The 13,722-nt window shown below is 46.3% G+C and overlaps 1 protein-coding gene across 1 annotated transcript; it reads left to right on the forward strand.

Annotated features, from left to right (window-relative positions):
• Window positions 1-11,462: 11,462 nt before the first annotated feature.
• Window positions 11,463-11,920, forward strand: LOC119272585. Its single transcript, XM_037554050.1, has 2 exons — window positions 11,463-11,540; window positions 11,644-11,920. The coding sequence occupies exons 1-2, from the start codon at window positions 11,486-11,488 to the stop codon at window positions 11,865-11,867; spliced, it is 279 nt and encodes a 92-aa protein (XP_037409947.1). The 5' UTR covers window positions 11,463-11,485; the 3' UTR covers window positions 11,868-11,920.
• Window positions 11,921-13,722: the final 1,802 nt, after the last annotated feature.

Below are 13,722 nucleotides of genomic sequence, written 5' to 3' on the forward strand. Positions count from 1 at the left end.
TGGCGTGGAGGGGAGAAGCGCTGACGCCGTGGAGGGGCTGACCTTGGAGGGAGAAGAGGGGCTGGCCGTGATGGGGAGATGAGGAGTCGGCCGACACCGTGGAGGGGATAGGTGGGGTCAACTGGCGTCAAAGAATGAAGAGGAGGCGCCAAGGAAATGATGGTTGTGAGTGTAGATAGTGAGAGGATTGCCGTGTTTTATGGCCGCTGTGCAGTGAGGATAAGGTTGTGTAGGTTTATGTTTCATATGCATTCATCGGCCGACACAACTTGTACATCATTGACAACATGCGTGTTGTGCATATATCCTGGACCTATGCATACATCATTGTGCCAGAGATTAAAACTCTGAGGCACTTAGTGAAACTACAAAGATTTGTGAGGAAATTCCGACATGTCTAGATGACAACGTATATTTCTGGTTGGTATTCCAGCGAGGATAAATGAGTAAATTTATATATTTCATTATCGTAACATTTAAGATAAAATCATTCCTTTTTGTTATCACTACATTCAACATAAATTCAAGATAATGTCAATTTAGAAAATTGCATGGATGTGTTGGGCTATCTTGTTTATAATTTTATGCTTTCGTGAAACCATAAATAATTGGTCCGTCAGGTTTGCAAGGTGAGTATTCTCTGTTTTAACTACATATAGTACTTGTGCGGGCTGGTTTTGAGTTGAGGGAGACGTTTTTATTGCTCAAATATCATGCGAATGAAGCTAAAGATAATATTCTTGATATTGTGCGAGAATATATTAAGCGCATCAAGTACTCTCTCCGTCCTAAAAAGCTTGTTTTGAATTTGTCTAGATACGGGCATATTTAAACAAATCTAAGACAAGCTTTTGGGATGGAAGTAATAGATTTTAATTCATAACAGATTATTATTGGATCATTGCTCTTTATGTATAGATTATCAAATTATTTTTCTATGAACTTACATTGCAAGCTAAGTGTATTTCAATTACTACCCGATTGTTACCGGCTATCTTTTCTATAGATGCAAAATTTAACATACATTATCTTCATATATAACTTCAACAAAATATTTCAAAAGCCCGTGGCAACGCACGGGCATTCTACTAGTAACACTAATCGACGGCTTTGGCTCGGTTGACCGCGTTTATGACAGATGGGGCCCGCCAGTTAGGTTGACGTGACATCGCTAATCACCCGGCAGGTAACGACGACGCTGGGTAACACCGTGAACATGTGTGGAGCACTATGGGGTCCACTTGTCATTGAAAGAAAATAAAAATGAATGGCTTTTTTGTTTTGCTTGCCTTATCTTCACCACCGAGCCGCTCGTCCCGCCCCGGCCGAGGCAGAGGCCGCCGCCGGTGTCCCCGTACTAAGACGAAGCTGAGTTGCAACTATTGCTCGGGAGGTGCACCTGCCTCGGCGCCGGCGAGCCCCACATGCCAGATGGTGCCTCGCGAAGTTTGTGTGGACGTAGGTCTCGGAGACAATGTCGAACCAGGCCTCCATGGGCGCCGCCGCCCACCAACGACGAGATTCCGACCGCCGTTATATGTGCGACCTGCAGCTACTCTCGGCCGTCCCGAGCTTCGCGGGCAGGAGTCGGGGCGCCCGACCGCGTCGGCATCTCCCAGGCCACGCATGCGAGCTCCAGGCAGCGTCGGGAATCAGGATCCCCGTGCCCTCGCGAGCCACACGAGGCCTCCACCGGTGAGGGAGGTGTGGCTAGGTGCACCAGGTAAGCTCCAGCTCACCGGGGAGCTCCTCAAATCTTCAAATCCGCCGCCCGGCTTGCCCTCGGCTGAGACAGAGCCCGCCATCGCCGTTGCCGCACCGAGGCAGAGGCCGTCGTTCGTCCGCCGTCGGCAGAGGCAGAGGCCTCGCCGACGCCAGTGCTCCCCCGCGGATGCCATCCTTGAGCACGGCCGCCCCATCCCGGCGCGACCGTCCTCGCCATCCTTGACCTTTGTCGCCTGGCTAAGGCTCGCGATGGCAGCCTTTGTCCGCCGGATGTGCACTGCATGCAAAGTGTTTGATGGAATGCCAAAGAGAGGCTTGTTAGGCTGACAAGCAGGCCCCACATCTAGCAAACGATTTCATGTAACGGTGTGAGAAATTGGTGCCATGTCAGCCTGACTGGCGGGCCTCATCTGTTATAAACTCACTTAACTGAGACCGATCCGCCGATCAGTGTTTGTTGCAAAAACATTACTGAAGACATGGTGTTTTCTGCAAAAAAATATATTGTAGTGTTTTTCTCAAACCTAGCCTTCAAAGTGATGGTTTCGTGCAATTTACTCCCAATCTGAACTGAGAGTACGCCATTTACTGAGAATGTGCCATTTGTTAACCACGAGATCCACCATACGACTACTGTAATGGACGGACGGCAGGCCGGCTGGTTCGTCCAGAGGCTTTATATCCTCTGCGGCAGCGAAGCACCACTCGTACCTGCCTCCTACTATGCGCCGTCTGAGGAGATCAAAGATGCGTTCTTTCACATGAACCCAAATGCCAGCCCGGACCCTATTGGTTTTGGCCCGGTTTTCTACAAAATTTTGCCCAAATATAAAATGCTTAATCATCCCCTTCTTCAAGAATTGCCAAACTCTGCTTCTTCCATTGAACGTTTCAACTGATCTATCATGGTCTGTTGCCAAAAGAAGAAGAGGCTCAGATAGTTGATGCTTTCCGACCTATAGCCTATAGCCTTACAAAATCGCCCTATCAAAGGCATCACAAAATTGTTGATGAAATACTCAAACAATGTATACCCTTACTCATCCATGTTAACCAAATGGGCTTCATCTCTGGCACATGCATCACTGAAAACTTCATCTATGCCACATAATGAAAGACCAAGACCATGGTAACTTCCCAGCCGGTCACCCGTCCTCTCACTACTCCAGCCTGAGCACGCTTAACTTCCGGGTTCTATTCTCCCTCATTTCCAAGTCTGCACTTGTTGTTTTCCTGACAATAGTAAGATGTCAATCCTATTAACCCTCAAGAGTTTAGCTTGAATTTGAAGTCACATGTTTCACTGTTTGAGTTTGAAACTATTATTCTAAAAAACAATAATTATTTAGTAACACTAATATTTCTTGAATAAGTAGTTTGACCAGATTTGACCAAAATTCAAAAAATATAAAATAATTATTTAGTAACACTAATATTCTTATGCAAAAGTTATAGCCGTTTTACTTTTTCATGACACTTTTTTGCAAAACATGTCCAAATTTAAGTTTTTTTAATTTTCCTAACAAGTAGATGTAGTAATATAACTACATCTCGAAGGATTTTATTTTTTGAAGTTTTTATCATTTTCTTTTGTTTTTTTCAAAAGTGAAATGGCGATACATGGGGGGGGGGGGTAGAGTTTGAGACACGAACTGGGACTAAAGGGCATCACACCCTTTAGTCCCGGTTCATGTCTCGAACCGGGACTAAAGGTCTAATCTTTAGTCCCGGTTTGAGATACGAACCGGGACTAAAGGGCATCGCACCCTTTAGTCCCGGTTCGTGCCTCAAACCGGGACTAAAGGTCTCATTTGAACCGGGACTAATGCCTTTAACTGCTCGAACCGGGACTAATGCTCACATTAGTCCCGGTTCGTAATGCAACCGGGACTAATGTGTATATTGAGCTGTGACCAAAGCCCTGTTTTCTACTAGTGGTAATCAAACTTGATTTTAGGAAAGCTTTTGACTCTATTTCCTAACACACTCTTCTCCTTATCTGTGACATCGGGCTCCCTCCCGCCCCTCCCATTTTTGTTCATGAATCAAAGATATTCTCACCACCGAAAAACTTCAGTCCTCTTGACGACATTCCCGACAACTCGGTTCCCTTCAAGAAAGGCCTGCGATAGGAAGACCCCCTCTCCCTATCTCTTCATCATTGTCACTGTTGTACTACAATAAATGGTTCTTAGCTTTGCCAATTTGCCTTATAATCACTTAGGACACCTAGTCTACCCTGACCTTCCACTCTTCGTTCTCTAGTATGACGGATGACACTCTGATTATGGCCTATGCCTCTTGTAATGCAACTGCTCGACTATTCATGATGCATGATGATTTTGCTATGGCCACTGGACTAAACATAAATTTCTCCAAGACAATGTTCGTCCCCTTGCATATCGACAATGACACTGCAGCTTCAATTGCTCGACACCTAGGCTATGCTATCTCCAGCTTCCCCCAAACCTACCTAGGACTACCGTGTTCACCCACCCCCAAAGTTACCAGCTTTTGCTTTGCATCCCATCATATCCAATTGCATGAGCATATTCCTAGTTGGTGTGACAAACTACTCTCTCGCACTGGTTAACTTGTTCCGATCTCTTCGGTTTTGGACTCTCTAGCAACATATTTTATTTATATTTTCGAACTACCAATTTTTATAATGCTATTAACACTATCAGAAGAGCCTTTTTGGACCAAGGAGGAATCTTGTGCAGGGTCCAAGTGCCTCGTCGCATGGAGAAACGTTTGCAGACCTAAGGAATTTGGTGGTCTATCCATCAAAGATCTAGCTACACAAAACATATTGTCTTGTAATGAAGTTTGCTTTCAAATACCTAATCCACAACTTCACTCCCCTACTGCCTTGGATATCTTGGCACGACAAGTAACACCCATGCAACCAACCTCACAGTGTCTTCATCGCCTGTCTGATTGCCTCTCGGATTTGGCTCCAGCTCAGCCTAACCACACCACCAAGGTTTCAAGATCTCTAGCTCACCCATCGAGATGGACACTTGCGCCTGGCTTGAAGTGCTCCCCACGATCCTCTGGAAGATATGGGACTTCACAACAAAAGCAATTTTTGAATAAATTACGAAAGCCAGGACTTGAACTCAAGACCTTAGGCCCTGAAACCATGTTAAGCTTCATGCACTAGCCAACACAATCAAAAGTCCGAACTGATGGAAAGGGCTAGGTAATCACACATACACTTCAACACCCCCTCTCACGTGTGACACGAGAAGTCAATATGTGAATAGACTCAAAGGTATAGCTCAAGAGGCCTATACGTGGACACAAAGATGGGCATCAACAATTTTTGAATAAATTGCGAAAGCCGGGACTTGAAATTAAGACCTTAGGCTCTGATACCATGTTAAGCTTCATGCACTAGGCAACACAAGCAAAAGTATGAACTAAAGAAAGGGTTGGGTAGTCCACATATACACTTCAACATTCAACCCTACAATATATTGACTTCACAACAAATGACATTGTAGGGCGGAAAACTATAACAAGGATCATATCCAATATATTATCAAAACTTAACTTCGCTAGCGGATGCGCCACCACATTGGCTTGATGGTTAATCTTAGAAATGTGTAAGCCAGGTAGAAGCTTGGAGATACTCAATGCTTCCTTCTTAAATATTTACTCCTGACCAATAACCAATTCACATAAACCTTTCCTCTGGGTCTTAAGAAATGCAAAAATCTTAGGATTCTAGATCTTGGAGGCAATAATTTGTCTCGTACAATACCTTCTTGGTTAAGCATGAGCATGCCCGAACACATGTTTCTTTGCTTATCATGAAACATATCTGTTGGTACCATACCCGACCAGTGCCGTAAACAAGATCCACCTACGCCATGGGCCAACCTTGTACATACGGTAGCTGTTGTAGCGTCATTGTAGCTACAGTCAATGAAGAAAATGCTCTCCACTCCCTAGGCCATGGCCCTGGCAACCCGGGGCCTAGCAATGCCCCTGCACCCCACCACATGTTACAATTTCACCAACTCTAGGTGCTGGACTTGTCAAAGAACAAGCTCATCTAACCTGTTCCAGACGATTTTACGTATTTTACTGGCATGTCACAAGAACAGGAAAGCATTGCATATACGTTCACCAATATATTTATCAAGTGCATACTCATATAGTTCGGGAGAATGTGGATCATATTTACCATCTGAGTATAGCAGCCAAGACAGGTCTTGACGTATCTGGTAACTCTCTTTCACAAGAAATCTCAAAAGGGCTAACGACCTTCTTGGATTGAGATACCTCAATTTATCTGGGAATAAGCTATTTGGTTATATTCCCAAAGACACTGGCAACCTGGTACTGCTGGAATCCTTGGACTTCTTTTAAAAAAACACCATATATTAATTAATTAAAAATGTTATTACAAATCATCTCTTATAGTATACGCCACATAGAGCGGAAAACTATAACAAGGATCCCACCCAATATATTATCAAAACTTAACTTCACTAGCGGATGCACCACCACATTGGCTTGACGGTTAATCTTAGAAATGTGTAAGCCAGGTAGAACCTTGGAGATACTCAACGCTTACTTCATCAAATCAATGAGGTATGACCTGTCCAGGTTCTCATTTGCAAGAAAAGACACCACAAAAGTACAATCAGTTTGCAAAATAATATGATTGTTAAGAGATATACCGATATAGAGGCCTGCGAGGCACACTCGAAATTCTGCTTCATCCAGACTAGTCCAACACCCAATAAACTCCCAAGATGAAATGATGAATTCACCAGAGGAATTCCTAGCAACCAACCCCACACTCACGGCGCTAATACTATCCACAAAACTTCATTTTAATACATGCATCAGGGGGAGGTTGCCACACCACCTGAGTTATCAACGCAGTGGGGACAAGCCTCAATTCAGCATCCACACCCCTTACCCTTATTATCAGGAACAACCTCAACATTGGACTAGCAAGAGGAAAAGAACGCCCAATAATTATCGATAAAGATAGCTGAGCCTGAAACAGATTCCTCCCTCTTCCCAAAATCAAATCATTCCTTAGATGCCAAACTGTCCTGGATAGGAATATAATTTGCTCACCAAGCGGCACGCTAAACTGATCTAGCAAGATAAGCAACCAATTTGGCCCTGAAAACTTGGAGTATTCTTGCCCCGGAATATTCTGCACATACCTCAAAGCCATACGCAAAGGCCGAGCCTTAGGACAGTTTATACGAGCATGAAAGGTATTTTCAAATAAAGCACATACCTGAAGTAACTTGATGATGCGGAACTCTATTAACCTGAACCCCAAGGTTATTTGACATGACACAGTAGGATAAAAATTCTGATCTTCTGAGGAACCTTGGCTTTTCAAATAATACCCCACATTCTCCTTTCCCCATTCAGGACATCACTATATTGCCCTATAGAATCCTGGAGGCTTGAAGCAAGATTGTACACACTTTCAACTACGAACAAAATGATTCTTCTCATAGTGCCACACAAGAAAGTCTCCAACTCCCGAAGGAAGAAAACACAAATTTAAAATAGTCTCTGCATCATGGGGTTGAAAAAGATGTGTAGCCAAATTCTCATCCCAACTCCTCAACCCACTCATGAATAAATCAGACACCCACTTGAGAGTTGAGACTTGTTCTATTCCTTCTACCCATCATTTGTAGGCCAGAGTTCCCTGGAATCTAATTATTTGTCCAATTATACTTGATCCATCAACCACCCTACAAAGAATTCCTTTTTAAGAATATTAAGGCCATGCATAATGCCTTGCCAAGTCGCCGACACTGATTGGGGAAAAACAGTATCAAGTAGGAATCCTCGGACCTTTCTGAGAACCAACTACGGGAGAAACTTCCTCTAAGCTTTGCGGATTTGAAGAGCATAAGTTATCTGAACCCTCGAGCAACAATCTATCAGGGAGAGGATACATATAGGGAAACAGCGGCAGACGCTTGATAACCCGTCGATATACAAGAATAATCCTAGGCTTTGTGGACTCTTCTGGAAGAGTGTGTAAACTCGTCGACACCAATGTGGAACGAAGTGAGTCAGGCTGAGGCATTGTGGTTGTATTACTTTGTGGCCACTGAGTTCCTTTTCGGGTTCTGGCTGTACTGGGACATCTTTTTGTTTCACAACGAGGGATTGAGGTGAGTATGTGGACAACATGTAAGCCAAGGTAACCAATAAGAAATATAGCTATATCTCGTGTTTCCAAGCAAACGGCTCTGAATGATGAAGTGTGTCGCGTGGTGCTGAAGCAAAGGTATATTCTGTAATATTCTCCTTTTTTGCGGGGTTGTAAAAGAACTACAGTGGAGTTTTGCTTCGGTACACCATCCCATAAAAGTATACACGAATCTTAAAGTTACTTAAAAATGCTATCGCCATATTAGCCCGTACATAAAATGTATTGAATAGATTGATTTGGGTGCAAAAAGCAAAGTGTTATTTTGATCCTGAGCTCACGTGCTCCTTGATGAACAGTAAAATCCAAAAAATAGTATAAAATTTCTAATATTTTTGCGATAAACATTGATGAATGATTTGACTACCAGCAATTTTTTGTGCTGAAATTACATTCTTGAAGGTTTGGACCAAAAAAACCAAATCGATGCTCTAAAATGCTTACAACAATAGTCTTTTCGGAGCATCAATTTTTTTGCCCGGACCTCCAAGAATGTCATTTCATCACAAAATTTTCCAGGCAGTTAAAACATTCATCAATGTTTACCACAAAAAACAATTTTCTTTTTCTTTTTACTATTTTTGTTCCGACTTTTCAAATTATCTGGGAGCATGTGAGCTCGGGTTTAATTTAAATACTCCTTTTTTATTTGAAGGTGTAATCTCTGATCTTGGCCTTTAATCTGCACTGAAATCTATAAACTTTTCTAGGGAGATTGTACCGAAGCAGAGTTCATTTTCTGCACATTTTCTGGGCTGGTATTTCCCTTATCATGCACCGGTTATCTCATCATAGTTTCATTGGACCGGAGAGAAAATCTCGCAAGTCTCGGACAAAATAAGGAGTAGACCAAATTTTTTACTCCCTCCGTTCCTAAATAATCTTGCAAGTCTTGTTAAAATAAGGAGGAGACCAAATTTTTACTCCCTCTGTCCCAAAATAAAAAATAAATGTCTCAACTTTGTACTAACTTTAGTATAAGTTATACTAAGAGCATCTCCAGCCGCGGCCCCAACAGGCCCTCCCTAGACGTTTTTGCCGCACCGGCGCCAAAAATTCGGCTCAGTCCTGCCCCAGGAATTCGTTTTTCGCCGGATTGGGCCGAAATCGGCGCCGGCGGCCCGAGGCTGAACCCGGCGCGCTAGAGGGCGCTCGGGGGCGCCGGGACGAGGGGTTTTGGCGTGAAAACTCGGCGGGCCCGCCGAGTCAGCGGCACGCGCCTCATCCTCCCCAGAACGCCTCGGTTTCCCGCGGGGAATCAATGGCAAGGCTGCCGCCGGTCAGCCTTGCCATTGATTCCTTACTGGCGACGCGTCACGGGCGAGCAGGCGCGGCGACGCCTCCACTTCTGTCACGCGTTCACACGGTCTGGGGCTATATAAACAGAGGCTTCCCTCGCTGCTGGCCACAGCAGCCGCCGTCCCTCCCTTCCACCCCCGAGCCCAAACCAGCCGCCGTCCCTCCCTTCCGCCGCCGAGCTCTGCCGCTCTCCCCTTCCTTCCCCTTCCCCTTCTCTCTCCATGGCCGAACGCTTCCCCGACGACGCCGCGGCGGCTAGCGGCTTCGGCTGCCGCACGCTCCAGGAGTGCGAGTCGTGGCCTCTTCGAGGCGAACATCTCGGCGCCGCCGGACATGTGCGCCGGACCGACGGGGTGGAAGCTTAGCAACGATGGCGTCCCCATCCCCCCTGTGCCCGACGTCGACGCACGCCCCGGCCTCTTCGCCGCCGAGGTCGACCGCGTGCGGGCGTCTCTATCGGAGGAGCAGCGCCCCCCCCAGTATGCTGCTGACAACCACGCGGCCTGGACGGACTATTTCCATCGGCGGCAGGCGCAGAGGCTGGCGTCCACAAACTGGGCGACGGTGGTCGGCGGCACGAAGAACGGCGACGGCCGCCGCGTCTAGTGGGGGGTCCCCGCCCGCACCTTGCACGAGGTGATCGCACACCTCGAGGGCGGCAACAACCCGCCGCGGTGGCCGTGCCGGCCCCTCGCCGGAGCGCCGGGCCGTGGGTGCCCAGGAGGTTCGCCACCTCCTCCTCCTCCCGCTCCTCCTGCCACTCTTCCGGCTCGCCGGCACTCTTTGGCGTCAAGGCAGAGCCCGCCGCGGAGACGCCGCTCGGCCGGCGCACCCGCAGCGCCGACATCGTCATCAACGAGGGCGGCCGGTGTGCCACCTCCTCGGCTCCTCCGCATTTCGTCAAGCCGAAGACGGAGCCGGGGCTCGCCGCCGTCAAGCCGGAGCTGGGGCTCCCCGTCGTGAAGACGGAGCCCGTCAAGGAGGAGGCGCTCGACGACGAAGCAGCCCTCAAATGGGCGCGCGACGACTGGGTGCAGACGGAGAGGGAGCGCCAGCGCGCCGCCTTCGCGCGGTTCGAAGCTCGTCGCCGTGGCCAGGACGAGGAAGGCATCGTCGTCCTCGACGACAGCGAGGACGACGACGCGCCGCCACCGCCTGTCCGCCATGAAGACGCCGGGCAGGGGTCCAGCAGGGGCGGCCGCGCCGTCAAGAAGGAGAAGGCCGCCGCCGCCGACGAGGACGGCGGCGACATCGGCGACTTCGCCGCGCTGATCGAGTTCTTCGCCCCGTAGATTAGTTTTTTTAAATAATTTATGTAAAACACTGAACATGTTGAATATGAATATCAAGTTTGCCGAATTTTAGCCAAACTTTGCCGAACTTCGCCGAATTTAGTTTTTTTAATAAAAAAACGCGTCTGGGGCGACCTTGGGGCGAGTGGCTGGGAACCCGCTTGCCCCCGCGCCGATTTTAGCGCCGGCTCACCCCCAGGAGGCGCGTAAAATCGCCGCCTAGGGGGCCAACGGCTGGAGATGCTTTAGAGGGTGCTTGGATCCAAGGGACTTATTTTAGTCTGACTAAAAATAGTCTCTTTAAAAGGCTAAAGTTCCAAGCATCCCTGACTAAAGAGGGGCTAAAACTAGTCTTAAGACTAAATTTTTTTAGTCAAGGGTACCCCTACTAAAATATGGATTAGTCTCTCTCTCTCTGCTTATTTAATTTCCTCCTTTAACACAGTCGAGTTCTAAATTGGAGGGTTTGGAGGATAATAAATGCTCATTAACTTGATTTTAGTCTCTTTAGTATTTGGATCCAACCATGGCTGAGGCTAGCAAGTTTTAGTCCCACAACTTTTAGTCATGAGACTAAAACGTATCCAAACACCCTCTTAAGGTTGACACACTTATTTTGAGACGGAGGAAGTATAAGTCTTCTTTTAGAGATTACACTATAGAACTACATTCGGATTCGGATGTATATAGAGGTCTTTTAGAGTATATGTTCACTCATATTGCTTCACTATATTTGAAAACGGACGTAGTACTAATGATACGAGGCGTATAGGGAGAATTAATTAACGTTCTTTAGAATGCATTAGTGTCCAGAAATTAATTTCGTTAATCCCTATTAATTCAGCATTGAAACGGTTCCTGGTTTATCATTTCAGTATCACTATAAAAAGGCTTTTGCCATCTCGTCTGTTCCTCGCAACTCAGATCGAGCCAGACAAACCAAGTCTTTCTCCTAAAGATGAAGACTGCACACACGCTGCTCCTGGCAGTCGCCTTCCTCGTGCTGGCATCAGGTATTCCTCTTACGATGATGCATCTCATCGCTTCATCGACTCGACAAACAATCATACGCTTTACATTATTCACGGTATTGTGGTTTTTTCTGTTCTTCTGCAGAGGCTGCAGTGAAGGCGGACAATTGTGCAGCGTCACTTCACAAGACGCCGCTACCGTGTGATCAGGTAGGTTGCCTGCACATTTGCCGCGAGCATGTGAATGGGGAAGGGCACGCGTGCCCTCAATGCAATTGGAGTGCTAGTTGCAACTATAATGGACTATGCCGGTGTGATGTCTGCCTCCCTCCTCCTTCTGCCCCTATCCAACACCAACAGAGTGACTGATATGTACATCTTTCTAACATAGGAATAGGATGGTTAATCAGCTCTCTGTAATAAGAACGTGTATCGGGGGTGATCTACTCATTGTAGAATGCACCCGAATTTGATATCGCTTCACCAGTTTTTTTTAAATGGAAAGGCTTCATCGCGTTTTCTATTCATCAGGCAAAACACTTATATCGTTTGATAAGACAGCTACAAGAAAATTAGGAGAATCCTCTTGTCATATAAGAGGGGCTAAGCTCCGACTTACTCCATCTGTGAACTAAAATAAGATCTTTAAATCACTATACTACAACTTAGTTTAATGACCTAAAAGATCTTATATTAGTTTACATGGGGAGTACTTGCTAAAACATTCACTGGAGCGAGCTGAAGGCGCGCTGCCATTATCGTGCCTCCCTCATCAGAGCGGGGCAAACCTTGTTGTAGTAGACAGTAAAAAAGTCGTCGTGCTAAGACCTCATTGGACAAGCGGACTAGAGCAGCAACCACCGTCGATGAAGAGATGCGTAGATCGGAGGGTCCAACCTGTAGACACACAAACAAAGATGACAAATCTCCACATGCTCTCCGATTACGCTAGAAGCACCACCCGAATTGGGGCTAGAAGCACCACCAGAGTGGAGCTAGGTGGGAGGAACCTTATTTCATATTGGCTTCACCAGTTATCTGATCTATATACCTACTAATAAAGGGATTAATGTTTCTGCCCTTCCGTCATCAGATTGCCCCCAGAGTTGTCAATAATTACCCTCATGCAACCGATAAGTGGAAAAACAATTATTATTTTTATAAGTCGATGCATCAGCCATCGCCTTTGGTTAATAAGGACGAATCCCCAACACATCGCAAGCACACATGCAACCAACTGGCTAGAGAAAATTCAGAGAGAAATGGGACAAAGAGGGAGAAGCATATGTTCTCCGATGATTCTAGAAGCACCACCAGAATGGGGGCTAGAAGCCCCACCAGAGTGGGGCTAGGTGGGGAGAACCTTATTTCATATTGGCTTCACCAGTTATCTGATCTATATACCTACTAATAAAAGGATTAGTGTTTCTGCCCTTACGTCATCAGATTGCCCCAGAGTTGTCAATAATTACCCTCATGCAACCGATAAGTGGAAAAACAATTCTTTTTTTACAAGTCAATGCATCGGCCATCGCCTTTGGTTAATAAGGACGGATCCCCCAACACATCGTAAGCACACATGCAACCCACTAGCTAGAGAAAATTCAGAGAGAAATGGGACAAAGAGGGAGAAGCATACACTCTCCGATGATGCTAGAAGCACCACCAGAATGAGGGCTAGGCGGCGAGAACCTTATTTCATATTGGCTTCACCAGTTATATGATCTATATACCCACTAATAAAGGGATTAGTGTTTCGCCCCTTCCATCATCAGATTGCCCTCAAAGTTGTCAATAATTACCCTCATGCAATCGATAAGTGGAAAAATGGTTCTTTTTTATAAGTCACTGCATCAGCCGTTGCCTTTGGTTAATAAGGACGGATCCCCTAACACATTGCAAGCACACATGCAACCCACTGGCTAGAGAAAATTCAGATATAAATGGGAGAAAGATGGAGAAGCATACTGTCGGTGTCAAAATTGGCGGATCTCGGGTAGGGGGTACCGAACTGTGCGTCTAAGGCAGATGGTAACAGGAGGCAGGGGACACGATGTTTACCCATGTTTGGGCCCTCTTGATGGAGGTAATACCCTACGCCCTGCTTGATTGTTCTTGATAATATGAGTATTACAAGAGTTGATCTACCACGAGATCGTAGAGGCTAAACCCTAGAAGCTAGCCTATGGTATGATTGTCTGTTGTCCTACGGACTAAACCCTCT

This window comes from Triticum dicoccoides, chromosome 3A, assembly GCF_002162155.2.
Source record: "Triticum dicoccoides isolate Atlit2015 ecotype Zavitan chromosome 3A, WEW_v2.0, whole genome shotgun sequence".
Taxonomy (NCBI): Eukaryota; Viridiplantae; Streptophyta; class Magnoliopsida; order Poales; family Poaceae; genus Triticum; species Triticum dicoccoides.